Source organism: Penicillium cataractarum (genome assembly GCF_028827025.1).
Source record: "Penicillium cataractarum strain IBT 29864 chromosome Unknown utg000005l, whole genome shotgun sequence".
In the NCBI taxonomy this organism is placed as follows: Eukaryota; Fungi; Ascomycota; class Eurotiomycetes; order Eurotiales; family Aspergillaceae; genus Penicillium; species Penicillium cataractarum.
Window position 1 is genome coordinate 614839 of NW_026622741.1, and position 16429 is coordinate 631267.

At 51.0% G+C, this 16429-nt stretch overlaps 3 protein-coding genes across 3 annotated transcripts; all 3 read left to right on the plus strand.

The window, feature by feature from the left end:
• Window positions 1-298: 298 nt before the first annotated feature.
• N7496_005991 (cytochrome P450) lies at window positions 299-2036 on the plus strand (the record flags this gene model as incomplete). The annotated part of the gene is made up of 2 exons (XM_056698920.1): window positions 299-458; window positions 508-2036. 2 exons carry the CDS (start codon window positions 299-301, stop codon window positions 2034-2036), a joined length of 1689 nt encoding a protein of 562 aa, XP_056554333.1.
• A 7717-nt stretch (window positions 2037-9753) lies between these two features.
• N7496_005992 (putative C6 transcription factor) lies at window positions 9754-12648 on the plus strand (the record flags this gene model as incomplete). Its single annotated transcript, XM_056698921.1, has 1 exon — window positions 9754-12648. The coding sequence occupies one exon, from the start codon at window positions 9754-9756 to the stop codon at window positions 12646-12648; it is 2895 nt and encodes a 964-aa protein (XP_056554334.1).
• Window positions 12649-15163: 2515 nt separating this feature from the next.
• N7496_005993 (uncharacterized protein) lies at window positions 15164-16222 on the plus strand (the record flags this gene model as incomplete). Its single annotated transcript, XM_056698922.1, has 1 exon — window positions 15164-16222. One exon carries the CDS (start codon window positions 15164-15166, stop codon window positions 16220-16222), a length of 1059 nt encoding a protein of 352 aa, XP_056554335.1.
• Window positions 16223-16429: the final 207 nt, after the last annotated feature.

The window sequence follows — 16429 nt, forward strand, 5'->3', positions numbered from 1 at the left end:
TCGGACCAAGGAAGACTCCATTCTCGGCCCGAAAACATGAGCTTTCTGTTCTGCATGCAAAAACCCCATTTCAACTGGCCCGCCACTGCTCCACGTACTTTTCGTGCGAAGTTCGCACGAGACTCGGAGCCAACGGAGATATTCTTTGTATGATGGATCGGCGTCGCCTCCACTCATTCGGGATAATCGGCATTCAAATGAGCCTGCATAAACCGGCCTGTGTACTGGTATATAACCTAGGGAGCTACAGTGATGGCCGCTGTGAACCAACAAGGCCGGAATTAGCAAGTTCATCACCATGCCCATTCCCAACGGAATATCACCAAATCTCAGCCCTTCGTTCTATTTGATCGGGGATGATATTGCAACAGCACAGTCTGTTATACTTGACGCAAAATGGAAGCTTGAAGATGTGAAACGAGCTGTTGGCGGGTACTTCCATGTAGCTCAGCCTTTAGGTAGGCCCCTGTGCACCAAACAGCATGTTTTCTCTGCTAACATCAACAGGTCTGAGTTTCCACGTCGGTGATAACGACCAAGAAATCACCACAGTCGATGATATTCTCTCTACACCTTCTTCCACCACTATTGGCCTTCGCGTCGACGGCCAGGCAGTCCAAAGTCCCCAGGGCCCCGAGGGTCTCCCACTAGTCGGCAGCTTCTACGAAATCTTCCCTGACCACCTGGGCAATCACTACCGTCTGTTCCGCAAATACGGCCATGTCATCAAAACCACCAACATGGGAAAGACGACATACCTCACTGACAGCCCCGAGGTAGCTGCTGTGGCCCTCGCCGAATCAGCCTACATGACGAAAAAGATCAACGAGAACCATCCCCTCTGGGGCGTGAAAGACAACACTGCTATCTTCATCGGCGACACTGAGACTGAGAATTGGCGTCTGGCACACAAGTTCCTACCACCAGCCATGGGCCCCAAGGCTGTGAGACACTATACCCCGCTGATGCAGGAGTGTGTCCGCAAGTCCTTCGCCGTATTCGATGAACTTGACGAACGTGATCAGTCATGGAATGTCTACCAGTATATGGTGAAACTTGCCTCGCAAACTATTGGCAAGTTCTCGCTGGGAACAGACTTTGAGCATTTCACGCATGTCGATGCCCCGCTGCATCCTATCGTGACAAACATTGCGAACCTGCTTTCTCTGAACAAGAAGATCACCGCCCGCGGCGAGTGGTATCGACATCTCCCCTTTGGAGATCCTGCACGGCTGAAGACAGTTCAAAAGACCATCTACTCTCTTCTACAAGAGCAGATTGACCGCGTAAAGGGCTCCGGTATTGCAGGAATGGCGATGAACGAGGCTGCTATCAACGCTTCTTGCGTGGTGGACTACTTGCTCAACACGGTCGATGAGTCTGGCGAGAAATTCCCCGAGGGCTTGATATTGGCGAACATGCTTATCGTCACGGGCGCGGGCTTCACGACTACATCTGCGTTGATGTCTTGGCTGATCTACTGCCTCGTCAATTACGAGGGCACACAAGACCGGCTCTACGAGGAGCTGTGCGAGGCAGGCATAGCCAACACCAAAGAACCTGTGACCTGGACTCCTGAGCTGGCGCATAGTCTGTCATATCTCGATTGCTTCGTCAAAGAGACCCAGCGTTTACACAATGCCTCTTTCCAACCCGGGCGTACAACAAAGACCGAAGTCGTCTTGCCTGGGGGGTACCGTCTTCCTGCAGACAGCGTGATTGTCCCTGCATTATATGCAATTCACACGAACCCAGAAGTATGGCGAGATCCCTTCCGCTTCGATCCTGACCGGTGGACAAGCGATGAAGTCAAGAATAAGCACCGTTGCGCGTACATTCCCTTTGCGACTGGTCCACGCGGCTGTATTGGCTTCAATTTCGCGCTTTTGGAGGTCAAGATATTGCTGTCGGAGCTTGTGTCTCGGTATGAGTTCTTCCGGGAGGGATTGGATGCAGTCGAGTATGATCCTGAGTTCCAGTTGATTCGGCCATTGAACTTTTATGTGCGAGCTAAGAAGAGAGCGGGCGTTGCTTAGAGGATGCGTAGAATACACTTTGGAATGAGAAGCGTTGTTTGTGTGATAAAATAACAGTGATTGGCTCGAGGACTATGTACAAAGTTCAAATCAATTCTTTGACCCTGTTACTCACTGAGTGTGATTCGGCCGATTCTGTCCATCGTTGCACTCATCTCGAAGGCACGGGCCTGGTTGCATGAACTCCAGGGGGGTATGCCTGAAGAGGAGATACTGCAGATTCGTAGCTAAACAAAGTACCAGGATGGTCCATGTACATATTCGGTTCGTATAGCCTGTCACCCATACCATGCCCAGCATATACGCAGGGATGTTTGTGAACAGTTCGGATTACAGCAGGCATATTTCAAATGTACATGTCTAGTACCGTTTCTACTTTACATCGAATAGATGAAAGATCGCGCCCAAGGATAATGATCAAGCCCGAGCCCGCCATGATGAGATCCCGTTACAGAGCCTAGGGCTGCACTTGTCTAAATATACATCCATAGACAATTCAAACACTTGCACTCAATTAGTTACATCGCGTCAACCCGTCCTTACCTCAACCATCCTCGGATATCCCTACCTACCCACCCGAAAACACCTAAACCCTCAAGCTAAGAACCTCCCTCGCTAACCACCCCGGACTTCCCAGCCCATCACACACACCCTATACCCGCCACCACCAAATAGGCTAAATCCCCGACCATCCCAGCCCTCCCGAGCCATGACATGACACCCACCTCAGTAGTTAGACCTCCATCCGAGTAGCATATCTTCCAGCAATTCTAAGCTCGCAAGCATCCCCACCCGCCCGACGCGCCTAAAGTGTTAAGCCCGAAGTCCGAAGACCACGCACGGGATAATACCTCAGCTACATTTATCCCGTGGCGTCGTGATATCCATCGGTCCAGTGTAGCCCGAGCCTCCCGGGTAGTAGCAGCCTACCAGGCACATACTGTACCCGTACCTACTTAACCGGGGGCGGGGCCTCCGCCCTCGTGGCCTGCCCTATTAGCCTAACCCGGGTCCGGGGGCGCAGCGCAGCGCACTGACTAGCTAGCCTGCCTAGCTGGACTGGCTAGTTGGATCAAGCTCCAGGCGGACTAGGGGAGTATCGGGCTAGACTATCTTTGGACCGGGGCGTTGCAGGCTGAGGAAATTTACCGGGTGATATTCGGGGATATAGCCATAGGAAGAGAACATGATCAGGGTCATCAGGTCAGGCAGAGTCGAAGTTAGTGGTTGTTTGTATAATTTATCCCGTCGGGTTTGTACTGTGGATAGCAGCTTATTCTCCATGTACAACGGGTAGTTCATACAAATGATGTATCTACATAATGGACAGGCCTCGTTCAAATGTGGGTTCTGCCTTACAGACGCACCGAGTCCCTTCCGTGATGAATCTAGCCGTAAGGTCAGAATCAAGTAACACTCCACCCCGCCTTCGACCTTAAGCCCTACCTTAGCCCAGCACGCATTATGGAGGATAAAGTGCACGTATATAATATAAAATAGTGTACAGTACCCTACTCTACTACATGCTACGGACTATGTAACCCAATGCTAACACGCACCCCCACGCACCCACCAAGTTCCAACCAGTAAATCGAATCATAATGAAATCACACGGTGACCCCCATATGAATTTCGGAATCGGGATCCCACCGGAGCAGACTTGCCTTGACCATTTCGATCAAGTTTTACCCGGGGCCGATGTGGAGATTTTGGGGGGACTGGTTGGTTGTCTGGTGTGAGGGTGGGTTTTGTCGGGGAATGAAAATATCGGTCGGGCCGATGGTTGTCTACCAACTTATAAGGATGAAAGGTAGAAAATGGGCGTCAGAATAATAGGGTAGAAGGAATCAGCTAGGTGGTTTAGTATGAGGTTTAGTATGTGTTGAGAGGAAGCAATGCTTATTGAGTTTCCTAAACTTTTCCATAGTTCTCTTGTCGTGCAGTATGTCCGGAGAATTGTAGGGTTCAGGAACGGTCGGACACGGCTCCGTGTTGCGACGGGAACTGTGGGTGGATAAGATCCCGATCGCTTATTTTCCGGTTTTGCAGGACGGATACCTCTAAACTACAGTACAGCATCTGGCAGGAAATGTCAAAAGTACAAGACGGCGACAAGGTGCATTCTCGCTAACGCAAGGCTTAGTACGGATAAATTTTGTTCTATAGAGTAATACTGGAAGAGCTCTTATACATTTCTTTCAGCATACTGTAGTATGGGTCTAATGACTATTCTCCGTTTCTCCGTAGGTATCCATACATAATGACTATTCACTATACATTATTATTACTTTATACTCCAGTAACTACGATAGGTGAAATCTCCGCCGGGGATTACCGCAGAATAAAAAGTACATAAACGGTCATCGAGGCTATGACAGACCGATTCGGTAATCCGGAGCGCGGGACGGGAAACCCGTTGAAATCGGGTAAAAAGGGGAATCGGGAAATGGGGGAAGAGGAAGGGCGAGGGACAAGTTGACCATAGTCTGTGCTTCCACTGTTCTTGCGAGGTTTGGTTTGGTTTTGGGGGGTGGGGTTTAGATCCAAAGGTTTAGCCACCGGCACAACTGTCAGTCTGCTGGACCTTCTATGGCGGGTACCGTAGCGGCTAGGAATTGAATTGGGTAAAAGTCCTTGAGGGGTCGAAGAATAAATAACGGTTCTCATCGATTCTACTCAGTACAGTAACCAGAACTGTGGTTCCATCCCACACAATGTGTGCCTTCGTGGGGTGCGAAGGCTAAGGGTGGTGCTAGGGTATACCGCGTTAGGTAGGTCGGCCAGCTGTTCCTGCAGTAACTGTCCAGTATCCGACGTTATTACTCCGTAAACTGGGAGCCAGAAGGAAGAATTGTGGATCACGGAATTTCTTTTAATAATAACCGTCAGCTGAGGCGCCCGGGTTCGGGTTGTCTCCGGGGAAAAGATCGGAGGATTGGACGAGGAGCCAGATGAGCAGATGGCGAGGGAAAAAAAAGAAATTAGAGTCAATAGAATGTCATTGGAGGGTTATTGTACGGAGAAGTTTACAGTGGTGATTTTGGTTGGATTAGGTTTTCGTGGGAGTTTGGATTTGGGGTTGACCTCGACAAGGTTAAACAACTTGGGACTAGCCCTTCCCAAATGCCAAGAAGGCCACATGGGAAAAGGACAGGGAAGGGGAAAAAATTGAAAAAGGGACCTCCAGGGAAAAAAAGAAAAATCAGAAAAGAGGCGGGCCGAGCACCGCTCGATCCTCGGGACCGGCAAGAAAGAACGGGGTCGACACGAGGACGATTGACGAGGTGTGGGGGAAGACGATAGAGTCGCATTAAGCGCTGTTCAAAGTTTGTGAGAATGAAATGATGATCCTACTTTGTGTTTGTCTTGTCTAATGTAGTTTTCGTTGTATACTACGTGTCCTTGATTGTAGTATAGGGTAACTCCGTAGCAGTACGACTGTATGAAAGTCCACCCGAAAGTGCTGAAGGACTCTTCGGACAACCCGTTCCGCTACCCGTCACGGCCCTGGTTAAATTTCCTTTTTCAGCAATTGATTCTCCGAGAGGACTCGTGGCTGGGGTACGTTCCGATGAGATAGTCACCCCTACTACAGTACTACTGCGTATACGGTACTATAGTCACCGTACCGCTAGGAATTACAGAATAGCTTAATCTTGTAGCTTGTTTAGCTATGGCCAGTACTACTTTGCACGGATTTACTACGGAGAATGCAGGGCTGTTATTCGGAGAGAAGCCGGGGGATCCGCCGAGCATATTTTTGACAGGCGAGGCGTAAAAGAATAATTCCCGTGGTCACCACATGATGTGCACATGATCAAGAAGGCCAGGGTATACGTCGGACCTGAGAAAGCCACATTGTCACATAGCCACATACTACTGTCCAGTTGTACACATACTTCATATTTTTGATTCTGCCTCCTTCATAAGGGCCAAGTCTACCAACACACTCCAAAATCGATTGGTCAATACTAATTGTCTCAGGCAAATTACTTTTTCTTTTTTTTTTCTTTCCACACAGACCCTCTCCTCTCCTCCTCCTCATCCGGTCTTGGTCTTGGTGCAACCGCCACCTTTTTTCTCCCCATCCCACCCTTCAACCCGAGATTTTCTCTGGTCGGCTCGCAATGGCCCGACTTACCTAATGTGAATTCAGCAAATGCGGGGTTGCCCGGGGTCGGTTCGATGGCAGCCCTCGGAGGCTGGGGGCCAATCAGCAGTTTAGGGGCGTTAGTCGGACGGGGCCGAAACGCGACGGGTCTGCCGTGGGGGGAGAAATCTCGGTGTATGACTTTTCCGTGATCCTGGTATGGGAACGCTGCATGTAAGGGGGTATATACCAGTAGAGAACAGGGATTGACTTGAACTTGGAACTTGGGCTGTAAAGAGATCGGTGACGAGGACTACAGTGGAAACTCGTTAGAGGTATGCGGTAGGGATATACCTAGGTATGACGAGAATAAGCACTGATCAACCCTGGCCAGTTGGCTCCCCCAGTCCCATGTCATTTTCGACTGGGATCATCCGTCCCGAGTCCCCCGTCGGCCTCGGTGCGACTCGTTTGTCCTGGAGGTGAAGCGGTGCAGTTTCCCCCAGTGACACAGTATGTACAATCCGTGCTCTGTGCTGTCCTCCGGCATCCAATCGTGTTCCCCCTCGCTATGCCGATCCATGGACTGTGGAGGCAACCACCTTTATTCAAGGAGGAGGAGTTAGTCAGGCAGATATCCGATGGGAAGCGAATGGGACGTGGCAAAAGCAATTCTGACAATAGGGAACTGGCAATCACCGGGCAGAGCAGGAACTCAGCCAAGCTGTAGTAGCAGTATCCATACTCCATACAACGCGGAATCGCGGGTAAACTAAACACCAAGACGAAAGACGGCAACATTGACCATGACTATAACACGCCACGGAGGCCGCCGCACATAGGAAGACGAAGGACCTATTATTATCATTCATTTAACACTACCACTAGCATCACGACCATCATCGCAGGGCCGGGGCCGATCCCAGTACGTCACGGTGCCTCATCTCACAAGCGAGCGAGTAAAAACCATCCATAACAGCCCCCAGGTCTCCATCAGTGACATGCTCCGTACGGAACTGTAGGAGGAACCCGACCAGTGGCCCTGATGTAACTTCCGGACTGGCAAGCGAGGATCAATGGTTAATGGGTAACGAGCATTGATCAATGATCAACCTTGCCCACAGCTTTAGTCTCGGCGGATCTCGTCCTCTTCCCCCGCGGGGAGCCCCGGGGGAAGAGAACAAGGATGTTTTGTTCTTTTCGATTGGGTCGCCCTGGGACCCGATGGTGGATAGTGGACGGTAGTCACGAGAGGTCCAGGGGGAATCCTATACCCTATAGGCTGTAATAACCTAGGTCTCTACCGGGGCTCAGGAAAGATCAAAGTCCGTCCCACGAGAAAACACGGGGAATACCCGAGGAATCACAGAATCACAGACCTTGTCCCGTGTCGAGGACGTTCTTGCTTAGAAACCTTTTATCATTACCTTTCCACTATGATTATGATTACTACTCTCTTCTCTTCCTCTCTATTCTTTCCCCTCTTTCGGATCTTCCACGATCGACCAGGACTGGATTCCGGGGAAAAAGCAAGCCCTGCGGATTGTACTGGACTAGTCCCGTCCTCGGCTTCGGTGGAGTGGTCTTTGTTGGGCGTAGTCATACGCTACACTTTTTATTATTATTTTTTTTTAAAAAAAAGGTACCTATTCTTTCCGATTATTGCTATACTTTACGGAGGTATCCTGCCCGACTCGGCCCTCGCACAGCTGTCCGAAGAAAGCTCGGTCGTGCCGCTTTCCTATTTGGGAGTTCCCGACGGCAAATGCACGTCCTCTTTTTGGAGAGGGGCCTGGATCTGACTGTGACAATCTGGTCTTTGGTCTGCTCTGGGGACGTTGCCGATCGGGCAGGAGAGACTGGACTGGACACGATCGGGCAAAAGCTGGGGGCAACCGGGCGAGTCAGGACAACGGGAAATAAGTACATTTCGCTGAAGAGTTTGATTCGGATAGGGCGCATGCTGGGTTATTCGTTATATCATAGGGTATTATGCATGTAGTTTTGCAGTGAGATTTATGGGATGATCTACGTATAGCATAGTATTCTATCATGAAGGTATACCCCGTGGGAAAGAAGTAGCCGAACGGAAAGTTACGTACAATTCCTGGACCCCTTGTCCAATTAAGAAGATCGGAAAGACTCGTCACTTGACTAAGAAACCAAGGAGTTCTTTTTGCTCGGCAACCAGGAGAACGATCGGAGACCGGATCAGCCGTTAGCCAAGGTGTACATTGGATGGTACGGATGGTACAGTAGTATGATCAAATGATGTTATTATGTAGCAGTAGCCAGTTAGGAGAATCACAACGTTAGAATCTTGTCTAGTATATGAGTACAAACAGATAACATTAGGATTTGGACTGGGAAGTGAGTATACTCCGTAGGTGGATTGGCATTTTGTGCTCCGAGGTGTACCACACGGGTGGTCGCTGGGCCGTGCTTTTCGGTCGGTAAATGGGCGACCGGGAAAAGAGTCGGATGATAGATTAGAAGGGATATATGAGATAGTTAGAATCGTGATAGTCTATTCTATTAGTATATAGTAATAGAATACGTGATTAGAAAGAGCATCTTTAATGTAATCTTCGGATCTCGTATACGTAGTCGGAAGCAGCTCGTCTTCAACTGCCCCGGTCAAGGTTCCTCGGCAAGTCAGCCAGGGCCGGTTTCTACCACGTCTACCCCGGAATGTAGTACATTAAGAGTAATAGTATAGTCGTATAGTATTATATTATATAGTATATAGTATATAGTATATAGTACATAGTATAGTATATCCTATAAGTATACTCTCTAGTTATCGTACAGCGGCTGTCGTTACTCTTTCTAGCTCGGACAGTCTGTGGGGGCGTCTCCACGAAATCCTTAGGTCCTTGCATAACTTTGGGCCTCCGCAATTTCAAATGTCCAGTTCCCCAGCGGCTCTCGGCTCCATCTTTTTCTTAATTTTTTTTTTTCCTTTTTTTTTTGGAAGTCCACTTGAATCTCCTAGGTCTTCTTTTGTTTTTCCCTCCCCATATTATTTTTATTTTTATTTTATTCTTCCTTTTTCCCCCAGGGCCCCATTAATTCGGCGTTCTCGACTCCGTTCCCTCCCGACCCCCCAATTCGCCTTCCCGGTCCGCAGCCCCGACTCTTCTGACTTTCCCCCACACTCCGCCCATTCCCATTCCCGCTTGGGCTCCTCCCTCTTCCTCTCTCTCCTACCACCTTCTCCCCCTCCTCCTCCTCTCTCTCTCTTTCGCTCCTTCCCGGCTTCATCGCGGCTTCATTCCCAGTGCTGCGCACTACTTCCTCATCATCCTGTTAGTCTCTCGATTTTCCAGTCCGTCCGAGCCGGTCTGAAATTCTATACTCGGCATATGCAATACTGACGCGGGTTCTCTCCCATAAAAATAGCCGAGCACGCCCGCTTGAGAACAAACCCGCCGAACCGGACCAAACACGAGACTTTGTACAACTCTCTCTCTCCTCCTTCCCACTTCCTTCCCATCCACCTCCCAGTTCTGGTTTCCCAACCGGATTTTCAACGCAGGTAGATGGGCCCTCGCAAATCGCCTGCAGTGTATAACCTCGAGTTTTCTCGCCCTGCTCCAGACCCGCGGGTCTGCGATATCCACAGCCATGCGATCAAGCATCGCCTGCGCCCGGTGCCGGCGCAGTAAGATCAAGTGCGTCAATGCCGGCATCGACACTACCTGCCGTGCCTGCGAGTCCTCCGGCCGCGAATGCGTCTATCCTACCCCGGCGATTGGCGTAACCGGGAAACGGGATCTAGCAACTTTAGCAGAAGGAGAGGATCGGAATGGTGATTGGGATGGTCCGAAACGCTCGCGCCCGCGCAAGTCTATCGGCATGTCTGGCGCATCCCCCGGCTCCAAGGCCGGTCTGGATGCCTTGGATTCGTCCATTCTTACCACCAAGGTCTGGGAGGCCGTCTTTGACCTCTTCCAGTCACATTTCGCTACCCTTCTACCTTTCCTACACCCTGCGACTTTCCTCGGCCAGATCCGACTCCTCTCTACACCTCCCGTCCCCCCATCAGTGGCCCCGTTAGATGGCCAAGATGCAGCACATAACCCGTCCCTCAAGACCGACCCGTCATCTTCGTTGATTCCTCTCGGAGTCCTCGCGCTAACGGCTCGTTTCCACCCTCCCCTTGTGGCCTTCCACTCGCCGGCTTCACCCGGCCACGCTTCCAACCCTCTCGCCGCATCCGAATTCTATGCGACAGCTTTGCGCAGCCGGCTGGCCGGCCTGGATGGCGCAAGCCTCGCAGTGCCCGATTTGGCTCGGGTACAAGCTTTGTTGATGCTGGCACTGCACGAGTGGGGGATGTGCCGGGGAAAGAGCGCCTGGGTATACGTGGGCATGGCCATTCGACTTGCACAAGCTATGGGGTTGCCGTTCGAATTGGAGAATGAATTCCCCGCGCGCGACGTTTCCCGCTCATCGCCAGGTTTCAAGACCGAGGCGGATCATTTCGGCCTCACCCGCCGTGTGGAGCCCAAGGAACTTACCTCCGACGATATCATTGCACAGGAGACGAAGCGTAGGACATTCTGGGCTTGCTTCCTACTGGACCGGTGCCTGAGCAGCGGAAAGTATCGGCCTCGGATGATCCGGGTCAAGGAGCTCGGAATTCAGCTTCCGAGTGACAATGCTTTTGCTTTCGGCGAGCGTGTAAGAACGGCCCGTTTGAATGAGCCGACGACACGCCGTCCCCAGAGTTTCGGTGCACAGGGTGTGCAAATCCCCAGCATTCGACAGAGCATTGGCGGGTTTGGTGATGAGAAGCACCAGAGTGGTAATGGTACTCCAGACGGCAAGGCCTGGTCACCAATCTCACGGCGCAAGGATTCAAGCGAGGACGATGTGGATCGCTGGGAGGTCGGTGCTGAAGAGTCAGTGCTCAGCCGAGTGATTCGCATCATCCGAATCTGGGGAAGCATTGCCAAGTGGTCCTGTGCTGGCGGTCGACGAACCGAGCAGTACCCGCCCTGGCACCCTGAATCCCGCTTTGCATCGCTGCGTATGCAACTGAACGAGTTCCAGGACAGCCTCTCCCGCAACTTGCAATATTCTCTCCGGAATACGGACACCCACATCATGTATAAGACCACCCTGGCTTCTTATACTGTGATGCACGTCGTCTACTTCCTGTCCGTCATCGTCTTGCATCGGGCTTATATCCCGTTCCTGCCACTCCGTTGCAATGAGCCTGTCGGCCCACTGGATGAGCCACTGTTCCCCTCTGATAAAGTCAGCGGTCCCCCCGAGGCGTTCTGGCGTGATAGTGCTCGCGAGCTGTTCAAGGCTGCCCGCCAGATGATTGACCTCGTGGTTACCTGCCAAGCCCGGGGTGCCCTCGTGGAGAGCCCGCTGGTCGGCTTCGCGATTTATAATGCCGCGTTCATCGGTGTATATGGCACTCACTTCCCTCACATGGATCCCGAGGGTCTGCTGGGTGTGCGGTCCCCTCCCCCGAGCCACGACAGCCACCAGCCCGGCGCTGCCCAAGCTCGCAAGGCACTTGATATCTTGCGTGAAATGCGGCCTCGTCTGAAGATGGCCACCGGCTGGTTCCGCACCCTGAACCGTCTGCACAGCTACTTTTCCAAGGTCAAGCGTGACTTCCGCCGGTACTCGCGCAATCGTCTGGATAGCATGTCTGACGCATCAGATCACGGTGCCGCCAATGGCATCCGACCTCTGCGTGAGGGTGGATCCGGTGGCGGTCTTGAAGAGTTCAAACTCCTTGAGAAGCTATTCCTGGATTTTGGTACCATCGAGGACCAGCTGCCAGAGTCGCTCGATGACGATGGTACCGCGATTGCCATGACTGGCGAGCCTATGCATGAGCGCACAATGAACCTCAGCGACGCCGGTAGCAATGCTGTCAAGAGCGACGTCGACGGCAGCGAGATCTTCGACGGTGCTGGTGGCCGTCGTGAGTCGTGGGTCCCCATCAACAGCCCCGGTCTGCCTCTTCCCGGCCACGAGGGTGACCGTCGTCCCAGCCTGCCACTCCCCAACAGCAGGCCCATGCCTTCGCAGTCCCCCTATTCCCTGCCCTCACTGCAGCAACACCACCCAGATGGACCCATGTATACCTCCTCGCCACCCAGCCTGCCCAGCATCGCGGCAACCACCCAGTCACCCTCGCAATATCTCACCGCAACGACCAACCGTCTGCAGCCTATCAACTCATGGCTCCCATCTCGTCCATCCGTACCTCCTCCTCCATACTCGCAGTCGTTGCCTCCCATCAATGCCTCCGCCCAGAACGGCATGCCAGTTCTCCCACCCCCGGGCTCTGTCACACAGCTCGCTCCCTCGCCCCCATTGACTTCCACCGAGGGTCCTGACACTAGTCTGCTTTCCACAAGCCTGGGTGGCGACGATGTGCTCGCCTTCTTGGATGGCTGTGAATGGGCACAATTGTCGCAGACTGCTCCCTCCGAGGTGGGCATTCCTGCTGGCTGGTTGAGCACCGTCTGGGCACAGTTCGCTCGGTAGGCGTACTCTTGCCGTGGATGACCTTGTACTATTATATTTCACGACTTTCCTTGACCTGTTTTTCTCTTACCTATTCCGTCCTGCCTTCCTACCTCACCTATACCTCCTTCTCTCTGTCCATTTACCCCCTTATCTCTCTCTCTCTATCTACAATCGCGGGCGACTTTCCTCAAAAATGTGCAGGGCGGATGGGTTTTTCTTTGGCTTGGTTGTCACGGCGTTGCGGAGGGGATTTCTTAGGGAAAAATCCCAGACGCGAGTATACGCCTCTTGCTATATGGGTGTTCTTCTCTGTCTTCTGGCAGCCTTTTTTTCTGTGATGGATTCGCCACATTGCGATTCATCTTGCCCTCTACCCGCTGCACCTGAATCGAATTCTATCAGGTGCTTTCATACCACACCGCCCACCTCCTTCTTCCTCTTTTCCTCCGGGCTCGTCCCACCATTTCCTTTTCTTTGCCTCTTTGTTGTGTTTGAGCGAGCTACTGAGTTGTACTGGCTTGGGCCTGGTTGATCGGATGAATACGAGCGGGTTGGATTGGATCGGGGCGTGATGTGATATTTTGAGAGGAATTTTTTGTTTTGCTGCTGTTTTTACTGCGTGGGTATCGTGTTTCGTGGCCCGAACTCGAACCCAACCCGAATCCTGTTTTTGGGATGTGATTATGAGCCATGGCGTTATGTCGAGTGTATCTCTTTGGTCTTTGGATTTGGATTTGGTGCCTGCTTTCAAGCTATGTCATGAGCTGTGAGCCCCCTTTTTTTATCTTCTTATCTTTTTTTCCAATTGATACAAGCCGTTTTGAATTCGGTGGCACTGCAATATTTTTCTTCGTTCCTTGGTTGTAGGGTTTTGGCTGGAGGTGGTTTAGGGTGCTGCTGATATGCTGGGAACTTGTTGAGCTGGGTAAGCTGATTCTAGGATCTGCGTAAGATGAACTGGATATTGGAGCTATGTAATTGCATAATCTGGGAGGCTGTGTCGCTTTGATGGCGGCGCTTAAGGATCATGCTGATACGCTGTGGTGTTTACTCATCTTTTCGGCAACATTTTTAGAGGCCTTGTTTCTCCTTCGTGATGCAAGTGTCCAACACCAGCACTACCTCTTACGCACTGCATAGGTACCCCGAGTAGGTACTAAGGTATGAAGATTCTGTCTCGCTTCGCGACGGCGCTTAGTGGTCGCGCTGATACGCTGTGATATCTTTTGTTTGATGGCTCAAGCATCATGTGGTAAAGGGTTTGTCTGAATGGACTATCTTGAGAGAGACTAATTCGAATTCGTTCTTACGCAGATGAGGGGACGAGGGAGATGGAATGCGGTAAACTCGAAGAGGTCGCTGTTGAATTCAGTCGCAAGAGGCTTATCGAGCATGCAAAACGGATTTTGAGGTCTACGACCCGCAAAATTGAGAACCACCTTCTCTCATCAGGGTCTGGATTGAGTTCTTTATCTGCGATCCTCGAGATCCTACGGCAGCGTCGATATCTGAGCGATTCCAAAGTCCGAATTCGATTAGCCAGACTCGCATACGGATTTACAGAGTCTACACGCTTGGGTGACCTCCCCGATTTCCTTAAAAAAGCACGCCTGTGGCGAGGTATACGCTTCCTCGGACGTCCCATCCGTAATTGCCGCTTTATCTCACAGATTGCTTTAATGGTCCCTAAATTCCGCAGAGTTGAAATCCGTCGTATCCCTCGGCCACCACCTACCCAACTAAAGCCTGAGAGTATCCTTTCTTTAGAAGATACAATACAACGCCTCGGGCTGGATGATTGCGAGAAGACGCTTCTCCAGGAAATTTCCGAGGCCGAATGGTCGAAAGTTCAATCTAAATTCAAAGAGGGATTTCACGCCCACGCCGAAGTGCAGTTGATATCATGGTACTCGGCTAATCCACATATGCAGCCTGTCATCAACTATTTTGGCTGTAGCAAAAGAACTTGTCTTCTCTGTGAGGCCCTGATGAGTATTCAGTCGCCGACTATTTCCAGCAGGGGTAGACATGGTGTCTGCTTCCCTGATTGGGGTATTCCTGATATATTTGTCACTGAGTCACCTTCGATTTTGGTTAACTTGGAACGCCATTTTCTGGGAAGAATAAGAAAATATGTGGCTGGTGGGAGTGGGGACTATCAAATTCATTCTCACGTTCCGCAATCCACTGTCGTATCGGCGGTCCGTAGTCAGGACCTGGAGGGGGCTCGGGTACGGGAGGATCTCATTGATACCGAAAAAGCACGAAGGTCAGATCATATCAAGATGGAGAATGCCTTGTAAGTGCTTTTGTGATCTTCTATTAAGGAGTGTTACTTACCAAACACAGAAAAAACAATACATCCAGGACATCAACATCCGAGTTCGGGGTCAGTGCTTTCTCTCGCAGACTAATCTGCGTGATGTGTGGGGATCCCAATCCAAAACGATGCTCGCGCTGTAAAAGTGCCCATTACTGCGATAAAGATGACCAAAAGGCCGACTGGTCCAGCCACAAGCTACTATGCAAGCAAATGTCACTTTTGAGTGCACCAAGAACGCCCAACGACCGATTGGCGATCCTATTCCCAGAAACAAAAGCACACCCTCAGTTGCAGTGGATACACTGTCAACGCCCGGAAAGGGATGAATATTCTCAAGAGAGATCTCAGAGAGCAGAGGTTGATTCATTCTTTGGCCAGAATGCGCTCGTCTCAAGATCTTTCGTACGTCACAATGCACGCCGCGGTCGTAACCTCAGGAACACCCTTGTGGTTAATTACAGGGATCGCTTTTTAAAAGACGGTTCTAAAAGGAATGAAAGCATTATACGCTGTGTTGGATCAACAGAGACAGCACCACACGATTGGCGAGGCCCTATACTCGTTCTTCGGGAGTCCCGCGGTGTATATGAAAACATCACTCTTGATGACTTTCGTAATATCGTGGACTACTTTGCGACATACAATTCCTCCAGGGTTATCGAGTACGACCACATTAGCCAGAAGACACTGGGAAAGAGCCAGTGCGAACTCATGGGCGTCAAAATCAATAGCGATGGCGAGATGGAGCTGCACGGAAGTCCTAGATTCGTTCCCGTCGGAATTCCCAGAGAACACCCTATACGCACGCTACCCGGTGATATGAATATAAGGGCATCAATCTCCCACAAGATAGGAATACCGCTACGGCTCTGGCAGACAATGAAGTGGGAATCCGCCTTGACTTTCACAGAAACTATGAACTTCGATTCCTTGGGATGCAATCTATCTAACAACCAGGCCGTGACATTTCTCACGACTGAGATAGATCCGCATAGCTCGAATTGGGGATTCTCGTCAATGAACTATTTTGGTGATATTGGGAATGTCATCGCTGCTCGGGAGGACGGGCAAAATATTACTATCGAAGAAGTTGAAGACATTTGTGAATTTTCGCAGAACATCATGGGTCCCAAGTTCGAGGAAGCTTTGGAGGCTAGCGGCCCTGAGGATTTCGCTCAGGCTAAAGCCGCTATTGATTCTTTGTTAACACCGGAAAGCTTCAGAGTCTTCCAAGGGGGCCGTCGCAATGGAGCAATTGATACCTACTAGCTCCGAGCTTATCTATTTTATCGGCCAAATTGATATGAACAATAGTTACAACGCTTTGATGTTGATATTGACATTGCTAAACAATCCTGTGTTCCTTGAGTGGTCGACTTGCAAATATTCGTGCGTGCTTTATTTGTCAATGCAGTCGCAATAGACTCAAAGATGGAGCTAATGTCTTCCAGCGATCCTCCCACGCTATAAATAGCT